This window comes from Petromyzon marinus, chromosome 6 (assembly GCF_048934315.1).
Source record: "Petromyzon marinus isolate PM22_M1 ecotype Great Lakes invasive population chromosome 6, UKy_Petmar_22M1.pri1.0, whole genome shotgun sequence".
NCBI lineage: Eukaryota > Metazoa > Chordata > Hyperoartia > Petromyzontiformes > Petromyzontidae > Petromyzon > Petromyzon marinus.
Window position 1 is genome coordinate 15,650,775 of NC_133672.1, and position 21,198 is coordinate 15,671,972.

General features: G+C 47.4%; 1 protein-coding gene across 1 annotated transcript in view; it reads left to right on the plus strand.

The window, feature by feature from the left end:
- The first annotated feature begins 1,520 nt into the window (after positions 1 to 1,520).
- JAG1 (jagged canonical Notch ligand 1) overlaps positions 1,521 to 21,198 on the plus strand; it is a 38,158-nt gene continuing 18,480 nt past the window's right edge. The window contains exons 1-5 of the mRNA XM_032947710.2: positions 1,521 to 2,218; positions 6,534 to 6,836; positions 16,547 to 16,601; positions 18,728 to 18,982; positions 19,304 to 19,364. Of these exons, the coding sequence (XP_032803601.2) occupies positions 2,159 to 2,218; positions 6,534 to 6,836; positions 16,547 to 16,601; positions 18,728 to 18,982; positions 19,304 to 19,364 (734 nt within the window). The 5' untranslated portion in view covers positions 1,521 to 2,158. The remainder of the gene's footprint in view (positions 2,219 to 6,533; positions 6,837 to 16,546; positions 16,602 to 18,727; positions 18,983 to 19,303; positions 19,365 to 21,198) is intronic.

Here is a 21,198-nt window from a genome sequence, read left to right on the forward strand (position 1 = left end):
TCCTTCCACGCTGCATGCGCCCGATTGTTAAACACGTGCCACGTGGAGCGCTAAGCAATTAACTCTGCGTTACTGGAGAGCCAAATCAAATAAAAATTGAGATCTCAGTTTGCGTGCGTGTGTACACGTGTTCCACGTGATGCAAACAACGTTAATTACTAAGCGCGTCACGTGGGACGTGTTTAACAATATTCGGGCTCGTGCAGCGTGCACGTGCTGCATTTGTTATTTGAATGACAGTAAATTGGTAAACGGGGAAAGCCTCATTGTGGGTCGCGAGGACTGTAGTTTAGGACACCCTGCTCTCGTGTCTTGTGTACCATGCGCTCTATTACTGTGCATGGCAAATTAAGGGTTCTTATTTCAGATTCCTTACCAGGTATTCTATACCCCGTTTGTTTTTCAGACGTTCCACCTCTGCAGATGTATGGCTCGAACGTTTCTCGTCGTAATCAGCAGCTGGATGAGGGCCTCCCATCCCAAAGCTGTCACCATCCGTCACGATCCTGCCACTTGAGAGAGCCACCCAGCCAGCACCTGCAGCAGCACCGACGAGCTGATTGACTCAGTTTTCCGGCGTGTGTAATCAACAACATTCCACTGCACTGCCACCTGAAACATTGTGCTTATGAAGAAATGAAGCACGTGTTTATTTGTGAGTTGCATTCGTTCTCCATCAAACGCGTGCAATTTTGTGATTGTTTTTACATCACGCTCCAGCAAGCGTGCAACGTTGCGCCAACGTTGATTGACGTTGGAACAACGTTGGGCCCAATGTTGCGTGTTTGCTGGGACAGGACTGGCGCGTTTCATTGCAGGCTGGCGCAAACGGGTTCTTCTTCTCCGCTGCTGAGCCAGTTGGGGGTAAATCCCCTGAGATAAGCGGCTACAAAGCGGACTTAAATCACCAGTGCCGTGACATTGCTCACACGTGCAGAACTCGGATTTTTAATTAACGCCCAAGGTAATTCAACAAACACACGGGATTTTTCGGTTTGCGCATAGTCACTTTAAGATGTTTTCTTGTTCATGTTTTTTGTTTGTTGCGGTTGCACCCGATTCAAGAGCCCAATGACTCACAGGGCTATACCAAATAAATGAAACTGAAAATGCTTTTTTTTTGGAGGCGAAAAACAAACAACAACAAAAAAAATCATGCGAGGTCCAAGCAATAGGCTATTTTAGAATTTCATTCAATTAACTTAATCGAAACCAATAAACGTCATGAATATCCAGGTGTTAATATTCGAGTTGGGTACGACGAACGCTGTCGTATTGTTTGTGTGGTTGAGTCAATAAAGTCGCAGTCACCTCGCTCCACGTGGGGTGTAAAGATTAATCGATTAATATCAATTCACAATGCTCGCGATACATAATTCCAATCGCGCGTATTAGAATGAACGCCACTGTATTTATTACACACAGCACTCTACTATATAAAAAAAACAATCCTCGCCGGTCCTAAATTTTATCTCGATGAAAAAAAATCAAATTCGGCTCTTGTGTGGAGGTGGCTGGGTGGATTTAATCGTTGCATCGTGGAATGATGAGAGATGTGCGACAGCTTTGGAGGGAGGTGCGGGGTGTAAGTTTCATCCAGCAGTAGTAGATTTACCATGGGTTGCTGATGATGGCGAATCGATTCGCTACCTTGAATCTCTTTTTTTTAATTCATCGAGTCGCCGTGGGAGGTTGGGAGGGGAGGACGCTGGTCCCCGCATAAGTTATGCATGGAGGGCGCGTCACAGCGCCGCACGTAAGACGCGCCCCCCGGCACACACACCCAGCACTCTACACAGCCATCCGGTGGCATCAGCCACGGATCCCATCCTCCTCGCCAGCATCGCCACCACCACCACAACCAACATAACCAACACCACCACCATCAACAACAACAACATCATCAGCTTCTTTCAGGCTTCCTGCAAGCTTCCACTCGGCTACTCTACCACCACCACCAACCTTTGCTGGTGTTGCTTCCACTGCCGGTCGGATAACCCACCCCCTCCATCATCACCCGTGTGGAGGCAGACTTGAAAGGGGTTGGTGGTAGAGAGAGGGACTCCCCCTACACCCCCCCCCCGTGCCGCGCATGCTGCAGAGAGAGAGAGACGCGGACGAGGAGTAGAGACCGACGCGCCGGGACAGCAGCAGCAGCATGGGCGCCCTGCTCCCTGCAGGGATCTTCCTACTCCTGCTACTCGCCCAGCTGTGCCGGGTTCGTGCCGAATGAACCGCGGGCTGTCTTCTACAGCTACACACACACACGCTGGCTGTGTTCTATAGCTACACACACACGCTGGCTGTGTTCTATAGCTACACAGATATACACACGCTGGCTGTGTTCTATAGCTACACAGATATACACACGCTGGCTGTGTTCTATAGCTACACAGATATACACACGCTGGCTGTGTTCTATAGCTACACAGATATACACACGCTGGCTGTGTTCTATAGCTACACAGATATACACACGCTGGCTGTGTTCTATAGCTACACAGATATACACACGCTGGCTGTGTTCTATAGCTACACAGATATACACACGCTGGCTGTGTTCTATAGCTACACAGATATACACACGCTGGCTGTGTTCTATAGCTACACACACACACGCTGGCTGTGTTCTATAGCTACACACACACACGCTGGCTGTGTTCTATAGCTACACACACACGCTGGCTGTGTTCTATAGCTACACACACGCTGGCTGTCTTGTATAGCTACACACACACACGCTGGCTGTCTTGTATAGCTACACACACACACGCTGGCTGTCTTCTATAGCTACACACACACACGCTGGCTGTCTTCTATAGCTACACACACACGCTGGCTGTCTTCTATAGCTACACACACACACACGCTGGCTGTCTTCTATAGCTACACACACACACACACGCTGGCTGTCTTCTATAGCCACACACACACACACGCTGGCTGTCTTCTACAGCTACACACACACACGCTGGCTGTCTTCTATAGCTACACACACACGCTGGCTGTCTTCTATAGCTACACACACACGCTGGCTGTCTTGTACAGCTACACACACACGCTGGCTGTCTTGTACAGCTACACACACACGCTGGCTGTCTTGTACAGCCACACACACGCTGGCTGTCTTGTACAGCCACACACACGCTGGCTGTCTTCTACAGATACACACACGCTGGCTGTCTTCTATAGCTACACACACGCTGGCTGTCTTCTATAGCTACACAGATACACACACGTTGGCTGTCTTCTACAGCTACAGATACACACACGCTGGCTGTCTTCTACAGCTACAGATACACACACGCTGGCTGTCTTCTACAGCTACAGATACACACACGCGGGCTGTCTGCTACAGATACACACACGCGGGCTGTCTTCTACAGCCACACACACGCTGGCTGTCTTCTACAGCCACACACACGCTGGCTGTCTTCTACAGCCACACACACGCTGGCTGTCTTCTACAGCCACACACACGCTGGCTGTCTTCTACAGCCACACACACGCTGGCTGTCTTCTACAGCCACACACACGCTGGCTGTCTTCTACAGCCACACACACGCTGGCTGTCTTCTACAGCCACACACACGCTGGCTGTCTTCTACAGCCACACACACGCTGGCTGTCTTCTACAGCCACACACACGCTGGCTGTCTTCTACAGCCACACACACGCTGGCTGTCTTCTACAGCCACACACACGCTGGCTGTCTTCTACAGCCACACACACGCTGGCTGTCTTCTACAGCCACACACACGCTGGCTGTCTTCTACAGCCACACACACGCTGGCTGTCTTCTACAGCCACACACACGCTGGCTGTCTTCTACAGCCACACACACACACACGCTGGCTGTCTTCTACAGCTACAGATACACACACGCTGGCTGTCTTCTACAGCTACAGATACACACACGCTGGCTGTCTTCTACAGCTACAGATACACACACGCTGGCTGTCTTCTACAGCTACAGATACACACACGCTGGCTGTCTTCTACAGCTACAGATACACACACGCTGGCTGTCTTCTACAGCTACAGATACACACACGCTGGCTGTCTTCTACAGCTACAGATACACACACGCTGGCTGTCTTCTACAGCTACAGATACACACACGCTGGCTGTCTATAGGTACACACACACACACGCTGGCTGTCTTCTACAGCTACAGATACACACACGCTGGCTGTCTTCTATAGCTACAGATACACACACGCTGGCTGTCTTGTACAGCTACAGATACACACACGCTGGCTGTCTTCTACAGCTACACACGCCGGCTTGGCTGTCCTGCGTGCCCACTCGCTTAATGCGAAGCGCCATCCGTGGCCTGTAACCGCACCGCGATGGCTTTAATACATTAAACTTTGTTGTTGTTGTTAAATACACGTGTGTGTGTTTTTTTTAAAACCACATGGGAGAATCTGATGAGCACTCTCAACACGAGTCTCTAACGATGCACGGGGGTGGTGCCCACAACGACTTGCTTAGCTGATAGGTGCGAGGCGTGTGGCGGCCTTTGATTTATTTAGTTTGTACACGCGGTGTTGTGTTTGGGGGGGGGGGGAATCGTTGTTGGTGTTGTGTGTGTGTGTCGAGTGTGGTAACGCGAGTGTTTGCGAGTGCACATTGCCAACCAAAAAAAACCGCGTGACCCCTTTTGTTTTGCAGGGGGGTGGGGGGGGAAGCGTTAAGTTTAGAAAAAAAAACAAAGTTTATACTTTTTTCTTCCGAAGTAATAATAACAACAACGGGTACAGATGTTGTTTTTGTCCGTGCGAATGAAGTGCCTCCCCTGCACAGACACAGCCCGCGTGATAGCGACGACAAACCAATATTTGTTGAACCGTTTTAATAACCATTACCACTTGGTTGCAAAGGGGTCGGTAAGTAGTGTGGCGTGGTGGCGATCGCACGTGCGCCGTTACTGTACGCCGACACGTGTGTTGTTACAGTGCTGGGACACGTGTGTGTATGGTGTGCCGTTATACACGTGTGGTGTTACAGTGCTGGGACACGTGTGTGTGTGTGGTGTCGTTATGCACGTGTGGTGTTATAGTGCTGGGACACGTGTGTGTGTGTGGTGTCGTTATACACGTGTGTGTCGTAACAAACGTGTGTGAGGTGGTTCTTTTCCACCCCTACACGGCGATATTTCATTGTACACGTGCAACACCAGGGAAAGGATTATAAGACGCGCCTTTCTCCCCTCTAAAAAAGTTGTTGGTGGTGATGGCTGCGTCTTATAATCCGGTGCGAGAACAGATTTGTAGCGATTTTTTTCTGTTACCACGGGCACAGGTGTGGCAGCGTTTGCGCCTTACTTTCCGGGCTCAAATTTGTGTAATCCAGAGTACGGGAAGATGAATGAGATATGCACAGTCCTTGTATCACTCCACTGCTGGATGAGAGCCTCGTCCACACCCCCCCCTCTCCCCAATACGTGCGGCTCTCCGATGGTTGATTTGTTTATAATCTAACCCACACCGATTACATCCATCCTGGCCCTCTCCACCAACGCTCCAACCTACCCCAGTGGTTCCCGAATCCGAGATCGCATGTCCCACGACGCCTCCTTAAAGTCGACGGTGTTTTTAATGAGAATAGGTTTTCCCATTTTTCCGGCAACAAAACGGCTGTGTTGAATTGTTAAAACGCCAAACTGAAACCCTTTTTACAAGGAAAAATATACTCTGTGCATTGTCTTTGAAACCGATTGGTCCACACCAGAGACAGCTTCCTTTAGTCTCAAAACGGTGTTAGACCAGAGAATACAATGTATATATTATCAGAGTTCCTTTTTGTTTGCATTCTGACCACAAGTACTGTGGTTAATGCAAACATGATTCCATGTAATAGGTTTCATTTTGGTGTTTTAACATCGCAACACCTGTGTTGCCAGATAAAAAGGGGAAAACCTATTCTCATATTTTGGTACCTGGCAAAGGAGGTCCCATGATGTAGGTGGTTTTTTAATAATAAGGCATTTTGGTTTCGTGCTGCGCGCAAGTTTTGTGGAGGGTTTTCTTTTTTGTCGCCACAATGTGGGGTGGGTGGCATTTCCCCTCGCCCACACGGAGCAATGCCTCCTGCACCGATATCCACGCCACGCAGCCTGTGGACGAGAACCCTCTGGTCTTCGGCCCAGGGGTCGAGAAACCGCGGCGGTGCCTTGAGTGGAGGGAACAGCTCTGCCTAAAAAATAATGTTCGTAAACATTTTTTTAAAAAGGAGATTACGATGATGTGCGTGTGCGATTTGGCAATGGCTGGGGGGGGGGGGGTGCCTTCACCCAACAGCAGTAGATCGATCATGGCTGTGTGAAAGGAATAATTCTTTCCTCCAGCTCCGTACAACCTTGCTCAATTCGAGAAACGACTCGTCTCTCATCACAACTCCAATGGTGTTGCTGTTTTGCTGCTGGTCGCTTAACCCTTAAGAGGCACCTCTACTCGGCGAATGTAAATAAACCCAGATTGACACTTACTCAAACGTCTGTCTTCCCTATGCCACTCTTTCCATCCCAGGTGTGCCGTGGCTCCGGCTACTTCGAGCTGCAGGTGACCTCCGTGCAAAACGCGCTCGGCGAGACGATGCGCGGCACGTGCTGCGACGGCGAGAGGGCCCCCGATGGCCGCTGTGGCCGGGACGAGTGTGACACCTACGCCCGCGTGTGCCTCAAGGAGTATAAGACGCGCGCCTCGGGGGACGGGCCCTGCACCTTCGGATCGGGCTCCAGCCGCGTCCTCGGTGGAAACTCTTTCCGCCTGACCCCGCAGCAGCACGGGACCACTGGCCGCATTACCGTGCCCTTCCACTTCGCATGGCCGGTGAGTTGCTTGGGGGTCGGACGCTGCAGCTGTTGCCGCTGTTGTTCAGTTGGGTGTTATAGTATCCCCCAGTGCACAGGGTCTTGGAAGACCCTTTGGTCTCGGAATCTGGGTGTACCAGTATCTTGGGGGTTGCGAGGTCTTTAAGTCTCCTTGGGCACCTAGGGTCCAGATCTCGCACTCGGTCTCGTGGTCACATGTTTTGAGGTTCTTAGGAGCGGACTAAGTGTATGGAAGATACAGTTCACTGCGTGTCCATCTTTCCAGTGTCACTTTTTTTTCTTGAATTGACAGACATGAAGAATTACTGCAAGTAGTGTATAATGCATTTAGTGAAGCTTGGCCTGGGTGTGGATGGAACCCTGGGCTAATTGGGTGTGGAGTGATGCACAAAATTAACTGTTCATTAAGCCGGATCTGTATTTGTACAGTTTTTATATTGTAGGGGAGTACGTCTGTACTGTGCATTGTATGGGTGTTGTACTTTTGCACCGTACGTAGCCAACTGTTGCAAATCGGATGTGCGGTTGAAGGACGACAAACTAAACAAAGCCGTTCTAAAGAAATGAGTTTTCAATCCAGATTTAGAAGTGCATATCTCCCATCATGTCATGTACTTCGTGTTTATAGTCGGCCTTTATTATATCTGTAATTATACTGTGGTGCATTTCACCACCGTGCGGGCGTGGAAGTGTCGTTTAGCATTCATGTGTTTACTGTAGTAATTTGCAGTAGCATTAGTATGTTGGTGTTGTGTAGCTGTTCCCAACATGGTCATGTCGACCCTGTGCCAGTGAATGGGCACACCATTCGTTGGGTCACCCTGATGCTCTGACCCAGTGTCTCCTTGGCCCCAGTGCCCCCACCGTCTGCCAACCCCGAACCCTGCTCGTCGCTCTCCTTTGAGCTTGGCAAGGTGGTGGCTTGGCTAGTGTCATTGTACATGCAAGGACTGTATTGATGTAGTGCTTAATCGTGTGCCAATTATACACTTAATCACGCTCCAATTACAGAGCATTGAGCACACTTGCGAAACAATTACACCAATGAGCGCAGTGAGTTTGAGCCGCTTGCGCAAAAGCGCGGAGCAGTGAGGCACCTCCCAGTGGCCCGCTCTGAATGGCAAATGTGAGACCCTGCGAAAAGGCTAGAGGGGGTGAGGGGGGGTATATAATGGACATAGATGGCAGAACATTGAATAAGCCCTTCTAATTCCCTACGTGAATGGGCAGCTCATTCTCGTGTGTCCCCCCCCCTTCCAGGGATGGAGCGAGGTGAAGTCAGTCCCCCGTGTCCCTTAATGTGTGCATATGATGAGAATCCGTGTGAGACCTGGTGGTGGTCGTACCCACTTCTCTTCTACCCCTTGGCCAGCTTTGTTTAATTCCTGCTGTGCCCTGTCTTATGGTTGATGGCGAATTAAGACCATTGACAATATTTGGAAGCCAGTGTGTGTGTGTGATTTCTTGTGCCAAGTCACAGATTTGAAGATTTATTCCGTTTACAGTTGTGAAACAAAGTTTGGCTGGCTGACACGCGGGCTGGCAAGTGCACGGCGGTGACGTCACTGCGCACCTCTGCGTAATGACGTCACCCGCATCGGATTCGTGCGTGCTGACAAATGCCACACGCAGATACGCGGGCAGCGGCAGTATATATAAAATAAACACAATCCCGTTTGTGTCGCATTAGACATGGTATTGAGCGGCGGAGTTTACATGGTCGTGTGGTAGCAAATTGATTCTTAAAATTTATAATACCATTATTTTGATGCCGAGTCTGCTGTTGCGGTGTCCTGTACAGCGCTTTGAGATCCTTGATGAAAAACGCTATATAAATGGAATTATTACGATTTATAAGTCGGGGTATAGAGCCCTGTGTTTGGGCCACCGTGTTTTGCCGCTTTTTTGTCGCGGCTTGCCACTTTGGGCAGCACCTGCCTGCTGTGGGGGTGGGAACAGCTGTTTGCTTTGCTGTTCATGCGGATAAGCTAACGACGTTTAAAGGTGGCCATTCAGCGTGACCTCGGACCTAACATTTTTGCTCTTCCTTTCCAGCTTTTTGTTGGGTTTTTGTGTTTTTTTTATCTTTGGCTGCCCCTGGTGATTTTTGACGGAGAGGAAGGGAATCTAGTTGCAGTGATTTATGAAACATTTGAATGAGTGAGTGATGGAACTGTGTGAAGTTGACGGAAGTTAGAAAATGATTAACACAACGAGGTGTCAATTCATCAATCAACGGATATTTATTTTAAGGTCGGATTGTGTGTAATAACACACGCACGTGTGTCGTGCCTTTTACTCGTATGTTGGGGATTCGTGTTACCCCCTTTGCTACCGGCACCGGAATTTAGAAAACGCGTATTTTCATTAGTCGAATAGTGGCCCTGACTGACAAACCGTTGAGTCACCGAAGATGAGTCTGAACCCTAAGACACTTGTTTTGTGTAATACCTTTCTACTTGCGGCCCGTGATTTTGAAGACCGATTGCCTGCTGAGGCACGTGGTGGGGAATGTGGCTGCATGTGGTGATTCTCTTGTAGCTCTCCCAGCATGCAAGCTAATCGAAGATTGCTGCTCATGAAGGTGCAGACTACTCTACCTTTACCTTCAGTTCATCTGCAACTTGGCTTGAGCAAAAGCTACGTAAGACTAATGGATGGCAACAAAATACTTTAAAGTTGAATATGCCAGTTTTTTTGAATGAAGATGCAGTGGTTGCTATTTGTAAACGGACTGGAAGTGGAATTAAAATTATGACATTTATTATGGATTTTTGGAAAATTATGCAGGAACATTTTTGGGGAAATGTTTATTCTTGTGCATAAAAAAAACCTGTAAATGCACCTGTTGGCGTATGCTTTGAAAAGCTTTTATTCTTAAGAGTACAAACTTTGGCCTTTGGCAATAAAGCAAAGCTTCTTAATAGCTGGCCTGTGACCAATTCCCTTTAATGCACCTAATTTTATTAGACCCTGGCAACCAAGCCTGATTGAGCCTTGATAGTATTTGAATGGGCGATCACCATGCGAAACTGGTTGTGATAGTCTACGGTGATATCTAATGGGCAGCAAAAACCATTGAACTACTATACTAACCACCTCCAACTTTCCCTCTCCCCCCGTGATCTGAATTGACGTGTGCTAAAGTAACCATTATGGACTTGCACAGTATGGGGAGGTCCTCATCCAGCAGTGGCATAACACTACCTGTTTTTCTGTTGTCACGTTATGACCTGCCCCTATTGGACATCCTGTGAAAGAGCTTTATAGCTCATCGGATTCATCCAGTGTATAAATAATCAGAAAATGTCTGGTAACTTGTAGGCCAGGTCTTGCACTATGAATATAGGGTGGCATTCCCTAGCATGTAGGGGACACTCCACAACATTCCGGTGAGCTCCCCTGGGTTAATTTTTTAAGGGAGAAGCGGGTACGGTGGCATTGTTCCCTCTCTTTGCCTAGGTGCTGTAAATGTCTGCAGTCCCACACATCCAGCAGCAGGTGTGCCCCCTGACACTTTGTTGCCAGCCTAATTTACTCGGGTATCTGCTGTTTGTTGATCTCCTTAATGATATCCTACAATTCAACGGCTTTGTGTGAAGGTGTGCACAGCGATGCCATTTATGGCACGGTGCTACTTTATAGGAAGGGTGTGAGACAATTTGCAGAGGTGTTTTACTTGCCACAGGGATGATAATGGCTTTCCTGTTCAGAAGAGCACTGGCTGGTGAAAAGACATTGTTAAAAGGGATTTGGCGGAAAGGAAATGACACTGCAACATTTTATTTTGTTACATGCATGACTTTAGAATGAGGCCTGGCGGACCTTGCTGTGACCTCATTGTGCTGCTGTGACAAAGGGACCAGGCTTGAGGCCTAATCCATTCCCTTGAGCTCTTTATGATCTCTGCACAATGGGAACTGAAGGTGCATCGCCAAATTCCACCAAGTGAGACAGTTGGATTTTGAAATCAAAGTTTGACTTTGTGTTTGGCCCTGGGAACATGTGAACAGTGTCTAATGAGGGCATTGGTTGACATCTTGACTACATGTATTGAGTGTCCTACATTTACACACACGTTCACACGTGCCCCGTGGGTTTAAAAAAAAATTGATAATTGTTCATGCCTTTCATTTATAAATAGCAATGCCATACCATATCCTTGTAGACGCTTACAGATTCCACCATTGCAGGTGGTGGTGGTCCTTGCAAGGAACTGTTTAAATAAAGAAGCGGCTCGTTGAAGAGGTGTTTTTCCTGATAGCACCGCTGTGGTGGTGTTTGACGTGCCGTTGACAGTTTTTCGTAGCACCTCTCGACTGCTGGCCTGCTTGTGCAGGAATGTGGCCGTTGAAGAGTGGCAGTATGCTGATGGTTGTGCAGCTGATATGCATTTCTTTGCAATGGTTTGTCAAAATCTACACCCCCCCCCCTTTCCATTGATTTTGAAGTTGGGGCATGCCCGGGCATGTTCGTCTGCCTTTTGTGTAAAACATTTTATTTCGAATTTCTTCCCACACTCATGCCACGCCCCTTGAAGTTGATGAAAACCCAATGTTCACATTCTTTGACTCTCAAATTAATTTGGCCAGGAAAATGAACTCGTCTGCATTTAATGAGTGACAGATTTGACGTGAATTTGTGCTTAATGTATGCATATTGCAGAAGGACTCGCACGGGGTGTGCCAGTGTATTTTAACTCGCTTTTGCGATTTAAAGGAATAACACGTGAGATTACATGAAGAAACAAACGTACACATGCTCAATCGTGAAGGCTGTTCCCCTGCAACACACGAGAAGTTAGAGATTTTAAAATTGAATTCGAGAAATAGGTGCAGACAAAAATGGTAAAGGATTAACCAACTTTGATTTGATTGCCTACGTAGTTATTATAATAGCAGATTGTAATGAATTACAGGAAATTATGAAATAACTTGAGAAATGTCTGCAAAGTGGGGCTAAAGATGAACATGAGCAACACTACTATTGTACAAAAGTTTTCGCTGAAAATAAATTTGTTAGAGGGGCACAACTGTAAAACGCACGCATCTTCAGGCGCGGTTGGTACAACGCTGGATGAAGGCCTCCCCAGTCGGCTACCATCTCTTGTGATCCTCCGATTTTTATATAATGATCCATCCTAGCACCTGTGGGCACGAGTTGATTTCAAGGATGGCAGATGGACATGATCGACAAGACTGGTAATGGAATGGCAGCCAAAAAGAACACTCCTCTTGGTACTGCCACCGTAGAGCTGGAGCAACAAGATTCGCTTCTTCGCGAGTGATTATTTGACTTGACATTGCAGGACCATGGGGGATATCAATGGTTGTGGGTATAACTTCATTTTAACAATGTATAGAACGTGGCTGATGGTGACAATTGCTTTGTAAAACGCATTATTTAATGGCACTGAGATTGTTGGTATTGCACTCATTATTTTTTATTTCAAACGTGTTCATATTCGAAATGGCGTCTGCTTACTTGGGTTTAAAAAAAAAACTTGGTTGTATGATTGGATGTAATAACGTCTTGCTCTTGACCAGGTTCTATTTGTGGCTTTGAAGATTGATTGTATTGCCGAAGTTCTTGGCACAGACTTCCTACTGCACGGCCTGCTAAAGTTTTTTTATATTGGTGCCCTGTGAAGCCAATTTAATAAATTTGCTGGATTCCTCTGGCAGGGCAGGCTTCTACAGCTGTTGCTAACATAAACAGAGGCGCCTCGTTTCGAGTTGACAAATGAGGCCCGTTGCCCAGCGTGCCCTTGCACCATGGGGGTGGAGGTGGAGGAGCAGTGGGGGTGGGGGAATATGCTATACCTTAGTCTGACCGCTAAACTCTAACCCCCTTGTATGTTTTGGCCACATCTGTCCCGTCTCGAGATTAAGTTTATCGGGAGTGAAGGGGGGGGGGTGTGAGGTCAACTGGCGTGATTTCCTGGCAGGGCGTCTGCGCCTGGTGGAGGCTCGGCTGGAGGTGGTGCCGTGCCGGCTGCAGAAGGGGCAGAGACCTGTCGTGGCTCGCCCGAACAGGCACGCGGGCACGGCTCTGGCATGGGAGCGTGGGAAAAAGTAAAACCTCGTTGGGCATGATTTACGACTGCATGTATGATTTCCTACTTTGCAATAAAGCACAGCTGTTCATATTTTTTTTCGTAAATGTATTTGCCCTTTATTTGTACACGGCGATGCATTGTGAATGTGGCTATTTGATAGTGCTTTAAGCGACTGATGAAGCCCTTTGCCCTGCCATGGGGGGGTGGGGTTAGGGTGTCGTTTGACCATACTTCACCATGCTGATTAGTGTGACTTGGTGAAAAAAAAAATCTGTCACGGAAGTTATAGCTGGGAATCACCGTGCGCTAACTGCCGAGCCACCGGTCCACTCACGTACACAAAATCCATATTGTACTATTTCCTCAAATTTTCTAGCTGGATAACCTGGGTCAATTGTCCGGCTGGGTGCTGCGATCTCAAAGCACCTGTACTTGGTGGTGATGTTACTGGTATCCCACGTCGTTACTGCTCGTTCAACATCCCCATTACTCGTTCGGTAGGATGAAGTCCCTTTATCCAGCAATCGATTGACACGTTGCTGTAAATGGTTATTTTACTATATATAAAGTTATCTCGCAGGTAGGAGGGATGGATGGTCAGATCCAATGGATGTGTGGGCTGCTAGTTCATATAACAATTACATCAATTTCAGCCCCTTAGCAATCTATTGGAGGAAAACCTCCCTATGTCAGTTATGAGGTGAGATGGTTGATCATACCTCACCATGCTGTTTAGTGCAGGTTGGTCAAAGGGGGGACCCCTGGACCAGTTGACATCTCATTTGCCATGGCCTGCAATCAAACTCGGGTCACTGGGTTCAAAGCATATGTGTTAACCCCCGCTGTATTGTACTACTTCACCTAGAAAGAAAAGATTTAGATAAATATTTTCCATCTAGTTGTGCAGTAGTCAGCGGTTGAATTATATCGCATAACGAAAGTGGCAGTTTATATTACGTTTAGGAGCGCCTTGTGTTTAACTCAATCTGTTTAATGCATTGTGTAAGCACAGTGTCTGCAAATTAAAAGATTAAAAACTGTGTGCCAGCATTGGCGATGATGTGCGGATGGTGCTGCGCCCATTTTGGCCTGGCAGACTGGCACCGTCATCAACCCGAGTCTGTGATCCGTGTCTGATCCCCTGTCTGAATTCGGCCATCCTCTAAATCCATGGAAAGCTTGGCCATGTGCTTTGTGACTGCCAACAAACACCCTCGGGCTTGGGCCTCCACTGCGCTGCTCTTTACTGCTGGGAAAGAATTTCCCGGGGTCAGTGGTGGCGGCAGGTCTTGCGCATTCTTGCCACTTCCTGGCGAAGGTTCATTATTTTACTTGTCTTTCAGGTTTGTTTTTCATTTACCTGCAGTAAACACGTAACATTTGTCCACCCTTGGGGGGGCTTGCAGGCTATAAAGGCACTTGCCGAAAAATATTAGTTGTACCCTCTGCCAAAGTGGAAGGCATTCCACACTTGACAGTTTTTCAACAATGGTTTAAGTGTGTTAATTTTTGAAATGGAGCCCTCGGCCCTTTTTTTGGGGAGGAGGGCCACTGTCTGGCAGTGCGAATTGGTGTGCTTTTTAGTGAGTGTAGATTATCTTTCCCGACGTGAAACACAAGGCTAGCTGGGGAGATTGCCCAATTTAACGAGGCTTGTTTTGATGAACTTGCAGTTGTGTTGAGAGACGTGATGGAACAGAAGGGTGGTCTGCTCGCAGGTAGCGTCTGCTGAGGTCGCAGCGCTAAAAAGGGAGATAGTGGTGTGAGGTTTCCGAGCACTGCGCTGTCACCGGATACCTGTGGGAGAGGGAGTTTGCGCTCAGCCAGGGGTTCAGAGAGGGTTGAGGGGCTTGGGGGCCCTGTGTGGCTGAGATGCTGGTAAAATACATTTGTCTTGATTTTGGATTTGAAAGGAGTGCACTGTGAACATGAATTGTGCTGGTGATATGGCAAGAGTCCAATGTTTATCCTTTGGGTCTTTCGGTAAAGTCACGTAGATGTGTTCAAAGAAAATAACGATCGCAACAAAAGCGTTAGTCGTCGTCATCTTCCTGATCACGGACACTCGTGTTGCGATCGAAACGTCGTAGTTTTTGTTTGTTATTTTTCGTTAGGTTCAAAGAAAATATCTACGTGACTTGCCGAAAGACCCAACTAATATGAATTCCTGCAGTCACGAAAGCTTTGTCAAGATTTAGTCCAATGTTTATTTGGTCGGATGTCTAGGATTTACTAATGTTTAAAGAACCTTTTTAAATACTTAAATGGGGGGGGTGAATCTCTTTTTAAAATGTTATACGAATTTATAGGCATGGTACAGGTCTTGTCCTGGGCATTTAACAAATGGTCATTTGGTTATTTGATTAAATAATATATTATCTGCTCTCTGCCTTTGTAGTTTTGCTCGCTTTATTGTCCTTAAACATAAGTGTATTGAATATAATTTACAAACGGCGCCAATAATTCTAACACTCGTGATTCGATGCGATAATCTATTTGAATCTGCTCTGGTGCATCGTGCCGTCTCGTATTAACACTGCTTCAGGCTATAAAGGCAAAGAATGGTTAGAATAGTGTGCACAAAGTGAAAGTAATGTTTGCAGATCACGATTGATTTGTTTTTTTTTATAGTTTTGACATTAACGCGCTCGCTGTTCTCTCCGAGGGAAACGTAAAAAACGATGCCAGGAACCAGCTCGACGAGAGTACGGCAAGAAAGCGGCCGATTTTCAAAGTGAACGTGGGAAGCCGGGCACCACAGGGGAAACGGGGGGGTTGGGGACGTGGGGGGGGGGGGGTTCTTGCTGCCAAATTTCCCATCGTGTGATGGCTGTCTGAGGAAGGAATGGTGGCTAGAGTTTGATTTGGGGAGGGGGGGGGGGACCCCTGTAGGTCTGTGAATTTCTTTGCACCTGCATGTACACTCCCAGGGTGGCACATGTCTGCTACCACCCGCCACTGCCTCCTCCCTACCAGGGGCCTTGGCCGTCGTGGTGGTTTTAAAAATGCACTGCCATTCATCAAAGGGCCGCCGCGCCTATCAGATCGTCGGATCTCGGAGCACTGCGACCTAAATGAAGAGAGCATGTTTTATTAATGTTTCCTTTTTGGCCCTAAATTTTCCTTCTCTGTGCATCGATGTAGCACCATTTAATTTTATTTATAAAAAATTTTTTTTGTAATATTGGTTGAGTTTTGGTAGGTTGTGTGCGTCTGGGGAAACCTCGTGTCAACTTTTGTGAGATGGTGTACAAGCCCCTCTGTCAATCCTCGGCTGGATGAAGGCTTCCCCACGCTTTAATGGGCTTTGGGAGTTGTTTAACCCATACCTAATACCAGACAGGTAGGGTGAAAGGTGGTCCAGGGACTGGTTCGGATATCACTTGCAACTAATGTTATCTGTGGCTGAGGAATCCAACTGGTCACCTGGTTCATAGGTTTGGTGGGCTAATGGTGCCACATGCTCCCTGAAACTGTTATTTAAATATATTTACCTCTGTGTCGATCATCCCATGTTCTCATGCCTCCTGTCAGCTACATTTATTTTTTTAGTCGCTTTGAAGTGCCCCTGTCATACTGTACCTTATGCAGGTTTGGTCACGTTTCGATTTTCAAAATACTAATGGTAACCAAAATTTTCCCACTTGCAGAGATCGTACACGCTAATTTTGGAGGCATGGGATCAAGACAACACCACTGCTGGAGGTACGTGTCCTTGCGGCAGTATACACACGTGTGTGTGTATGCATGTGGTGCTCGTGTTTGTACTAAGTGACTTGTTTCCCCCATTGCTTGGACTTTACATAATGTGTTTTATTTGCTAACGAATTGCCAATAAGCCTGAAACAATTGAACGTGTGGTTGCTGAAAAAAAAGCGTTTGTGGGAATAATTAAATAATTAAAGTTTGGCATTTCTTTTTTGTATTAATAAAATTAAAGTTGGGGTAAAAATGTTGTGGCATGTACAGCTTTTGCTTAAATTGAAAGTGTATAAACTATTTGAGACCCAATCAAAAAGTCATTACAAATTAAAATGGTTCTGTTGGACAGTGTTTGAAATTGCCAAGTAATGGTGCATGATTAGTCATTTTATACTCATAATAAGAATAATAATGCTGATTCGCCCACACCTGAGTCTGGTACGCTGGGGTGTCTGGCAGTGCATGAGGGTGCATGTTTTATGAGGCATGCTGATTCTGGTTCTGTGAGAATTACCCATGATGAAGTCACCAGACTTGTTCCCTGGGTATTTGAGCACGGTCGTACAAAGTTTGCCAAATATGCTTTAAAAATGTTTTGCCTTTGTTTAGTGGAATACAACAAGCACGCAGTTGGTTCCAGATAAAAAAAACATTTTGACAGTCTGAAAATTGGCATTCTGCGACCTGAGAAACTAGCGCGAGCAGTCTGATTTTCATAAAGCTTTAAACGACTCTGGGCAAATTGCCTTGCCGAGCGTCGTGTGTAATCACGTTTGTTCAACGCGCACCATGTCGGTGTGTTAGACCGAATCTTATTGCTCTTGGTTCTGCGGTGGGTTCACGTTGTAAGGTAGACTGCTGTTGAGTTTTTCCCTTGTACCTGGGTGCTGAATGGGAACAATTGGCCACTTGGAAGAGGAATGTTTGTGTGTGGTGTGCACAGGAGCTGCAAGGGGCTTCCCGGGGAATTTATATGCTTCTCTAACTTTGTCCAGATTTGGACTTTGTACCAAGTAGGCATGGATCACCTGACTAGTCGGCTGCAAAGGATACCATGCATCCGTGTCCCACCTTAACGTGCCTATGTTGTGATTTAAATGCTCCCCTGTCTTTGTTAAACCATTAATGAAAGCCGAGGGTGACTCGCGGAGCTGTATAGCTTTCCTGTTGCCGGAAGAATAAGGGGGATGGGAACCAATGGTGCTCAAGTTTTGGAGTCTCCTTGCTTTAAAAAGGCTGATTACTTCTCAAGGGCGCTGATAGGGGGCTATGTTGTGGTCTGATGCGTCAAGGTCTGTCGCAGTGCTTGGTCTCCGGCATGGTTTTGTAACCGCAATAGATGCGCTTGGTAGCAGTGCAAACTTTAATCCAGAGAAGGAGTGTGCCCCTTGCACTTTGGAAAAGGTTTCAATAATGTACATTTTTGGTCGCTTGCATTACTGAATATTGATATTGCAGCTAGGCTTGCCGTTTACCCGTATCTGCCCACGCGCGCGCATACGTCCGCGCCATTTTGCCATTTGAATTTTCCCTCCCTGGTAACCCTGAGATCTGTCGTGCTGCTCGGGAGCGGCTGCGGCGCTTGGCACTCAAGGATGTCTCCCGTCCCCCAGTGCCACACTAGCATTTAGAGTATCGTACCGTGCCATTGGCACTTCTGCACGGTTTGAAAATGGGCAAAAGTATTATAGGCTGGGAAATAACCGTTACAAATGGAATGTGCAAATTATTTCCAAAAGTTTTTCGAATGGTTTTTCAGTCGAATTTTACCAAAATTGATTTACTGTAGATTTTTTTCTGTTTACCGTTGTGGAAATAGTTTGGCCCATAGGTTGCCTTTCCCGTTCAAATGTTGTAAAGATTGTTTTTCTCTTTGGTCCCTGATGCAGTGGTTGTCATTGAGACAAGGGCCCCCTACCCTGGGAAGGTGGTATTGTCCATTATTGACCGAGGATGTGCAGCGAGCGTGGACCTGTGCTAACTTGAGCAGGAGTGCGATGTGGTCTGGCAGGAGGGGGAAGGGGGGAGTTAGTCACTTGACTAGCTTTTTAAAACTTTTTACTCAAGACTACGTATCCAATAGTTTGACCACATGCGTGTGCGTGTCTTCCTTGCATCACGTCGCCTAGGTCCGGGCGACCTGGTGGAGCGGGCTTTCAACCTCGGCATGATCAACCCTGGCGACACGTGGCAATTGCTGCAGCACCACGGCATGGTGGCCAGCCTGGAGTACCGTGTACGTGTGCGCTGCGACGAGCACTACTACGGCACCAGCTGCAACCGCCTGTGCCGCCCGCGGAACGACTTCTTTGGGCACAACACGTGCGACGGGCATGGAAACAAGGCCTGCATGGAGGGCTGGATGGGCCCTGATTGCAACCAAGGTGTGCGAGCGTTCTGGGCGGGGGGGGGGGGCAACCTGGGAGAAGCTTGGTGGATGTGGCCGAGACAACCACTTTAATGAGATTGGTAAAGAGAGAACGCATTGGGTTGCCATGCGCTGTGCTTCACACCTTGGGCAATCTCGTAGTAATCTCTAATTGTAATGGATCATAATCCTGTGCTCTTGCCAAACGCATTGGAAGAACTCATCAGTCATGTGGTGATGGTGAGTGTGCATTAATAATGCATGAATAAAAGCATGTTTTGGAATGATTGTGAAAGTGTCAAATGTTGTAAATTTAAAGTGCTCTCTTCTTTTTCAGCAATTTGTAAGCAAGGCTGCGACTTGATTCATGGATTTTGCAATGTTCCCGGAGAATGCAAGTAAGAAAACAATCTCAAAAGAAAACAACACGTGAATCCCAGCAAGGCTAGCAATCTATTTTTCAACCATGAAGTAGCTCGCTTGGTACTGTGTCACTTGAATAATGGGACATCCCTTTTTAATAGAAATTGACACTACTACGTCACTGTGTAAGGGGGCAGAGAGGAATTCTAAAAGGGCCTGTTTGGATTAAACGCTGGGATGTTGGTGCTGCATGAGGAGCGGTTTGAACAGAGCGTGGATTGTTTGAGCAGTCTTGCCTGACTAGGCTCAGCTGTCCTTGGGCCTTGTTGAAGGGGCGTTTCACAGGGGGGGGGTGCCTTTGTGCAGTGGATTGTTGTGGCCAGGCCAAGGCCTCTCTTGACTGGCAGCTGTATTGACGGTGGACGTGGGAGGGTGGGAGGGCTCACTGCTGCGGTGCAGGAAGGCCGTGCTCTCGTGAGGAACCAACCCAGGGCCTGCAGCAGAACCGGGAGGGGTTGCCACAGCTTCCAGAAATAATATTTGTTTCTGCCTCGATAGTGGCAAGTGCTTGCCCCAAAGCCACCACGTATTTCATGTGCAGACAGTGTCAAGTGGGGGGGGGGGTGGGGGAGTGGGTCGCAGGTACAATCATATTTTTAAAAAAGTAAAATGCATCTTTTAAGCTGTCATTGTTAAGTACCACTAAAGATAATCTTGTTTTTTTTGTAAGAACATGGAATTTCATAGGTTAAGGAACACGCAGTAAATAAATAGCACTAGTCGGACATCATTCTGAAAATATTTATTTTACGCTGCCCTGCATATTCGCCGCATTGATCGTAGGGTAGCAGGAAGAGGGGGTGGCGCCTCCCGTTACTGGCGGAGGCGGCAGCTTGGCGTCCCAGCAGCACGTGCCGTGTGATCTGCTCGGCACCCCAGACTTGTTAACGATTCACTGGGATGAGCAAGATGTATCATTTATCCGAATGTAATGGCCTGGGACTGTGCTTACCAGAGCATTCACCTTGGTAATGCTGGTCTCTCTTGCGTGGCTATTGATGGTGGGATGATTGGTTACCTATTTCTGCAGTGTTGGGTGTTCCAATCACCGTCAATGTTTAATAATTCGTCTTGTGAACTTGCTAAGTATTGCCCATTGTATATACATGGGAATAGATTTGTTTTCTATTATCGCACCAGCACGCGGGTTTTGTACATTTTGGCAGCAATTGGAATACTTGTTCGGACAATTGGGAGGTGCGATCTTTTGAGTCAAAGGATTCGGATTAACTGTGTAAACACCGCATGGCCTAGAGCTAAAGCTGAGAGTTTTATTCTCACTGCCCTTTTGAGAACCAACAGAAAAGACTGGCTTCTGGATAAAATATGCAATCCAAAAATAAACTACTTAAAAAAAATTCTCTTGCCGGGAGGGTGTCGGGAGGTGAAAAGTTTGACCTCTGCCACGGAGCACCCCAGAGAAAGCCTCTTCTCTCCATTCACTGTCGGCAAACACGCAGTTTTCTGCGGACAAAAAATGCAGTCTACCTGAAAACAGGATTAGCCTAATCCACACACCCTGCTGCCACCAGGCCTGCACTTCAGAGCATGGCCAGAGATTCTTTCTCACCCAGTGTTTCCTGGTAATGGTGTGCCGGGGGAAGAGCCCGTTTTGCAAACTGGTGGGAACTACCACTATGGAATGTTGCATCCACTCATCTCCAGACCACCGCCTCCCTAGCAGTGACCTAATGGGAAGCTCGGAGTGAAAATTGTAGCTTTTTGCAGTTCTTTTTCCAGGCGTGGCTTGGTACGATAGCTTTGCAGTATAGAACGTGCGATGGGTGCAAAAAAATGTCACTTATTGGA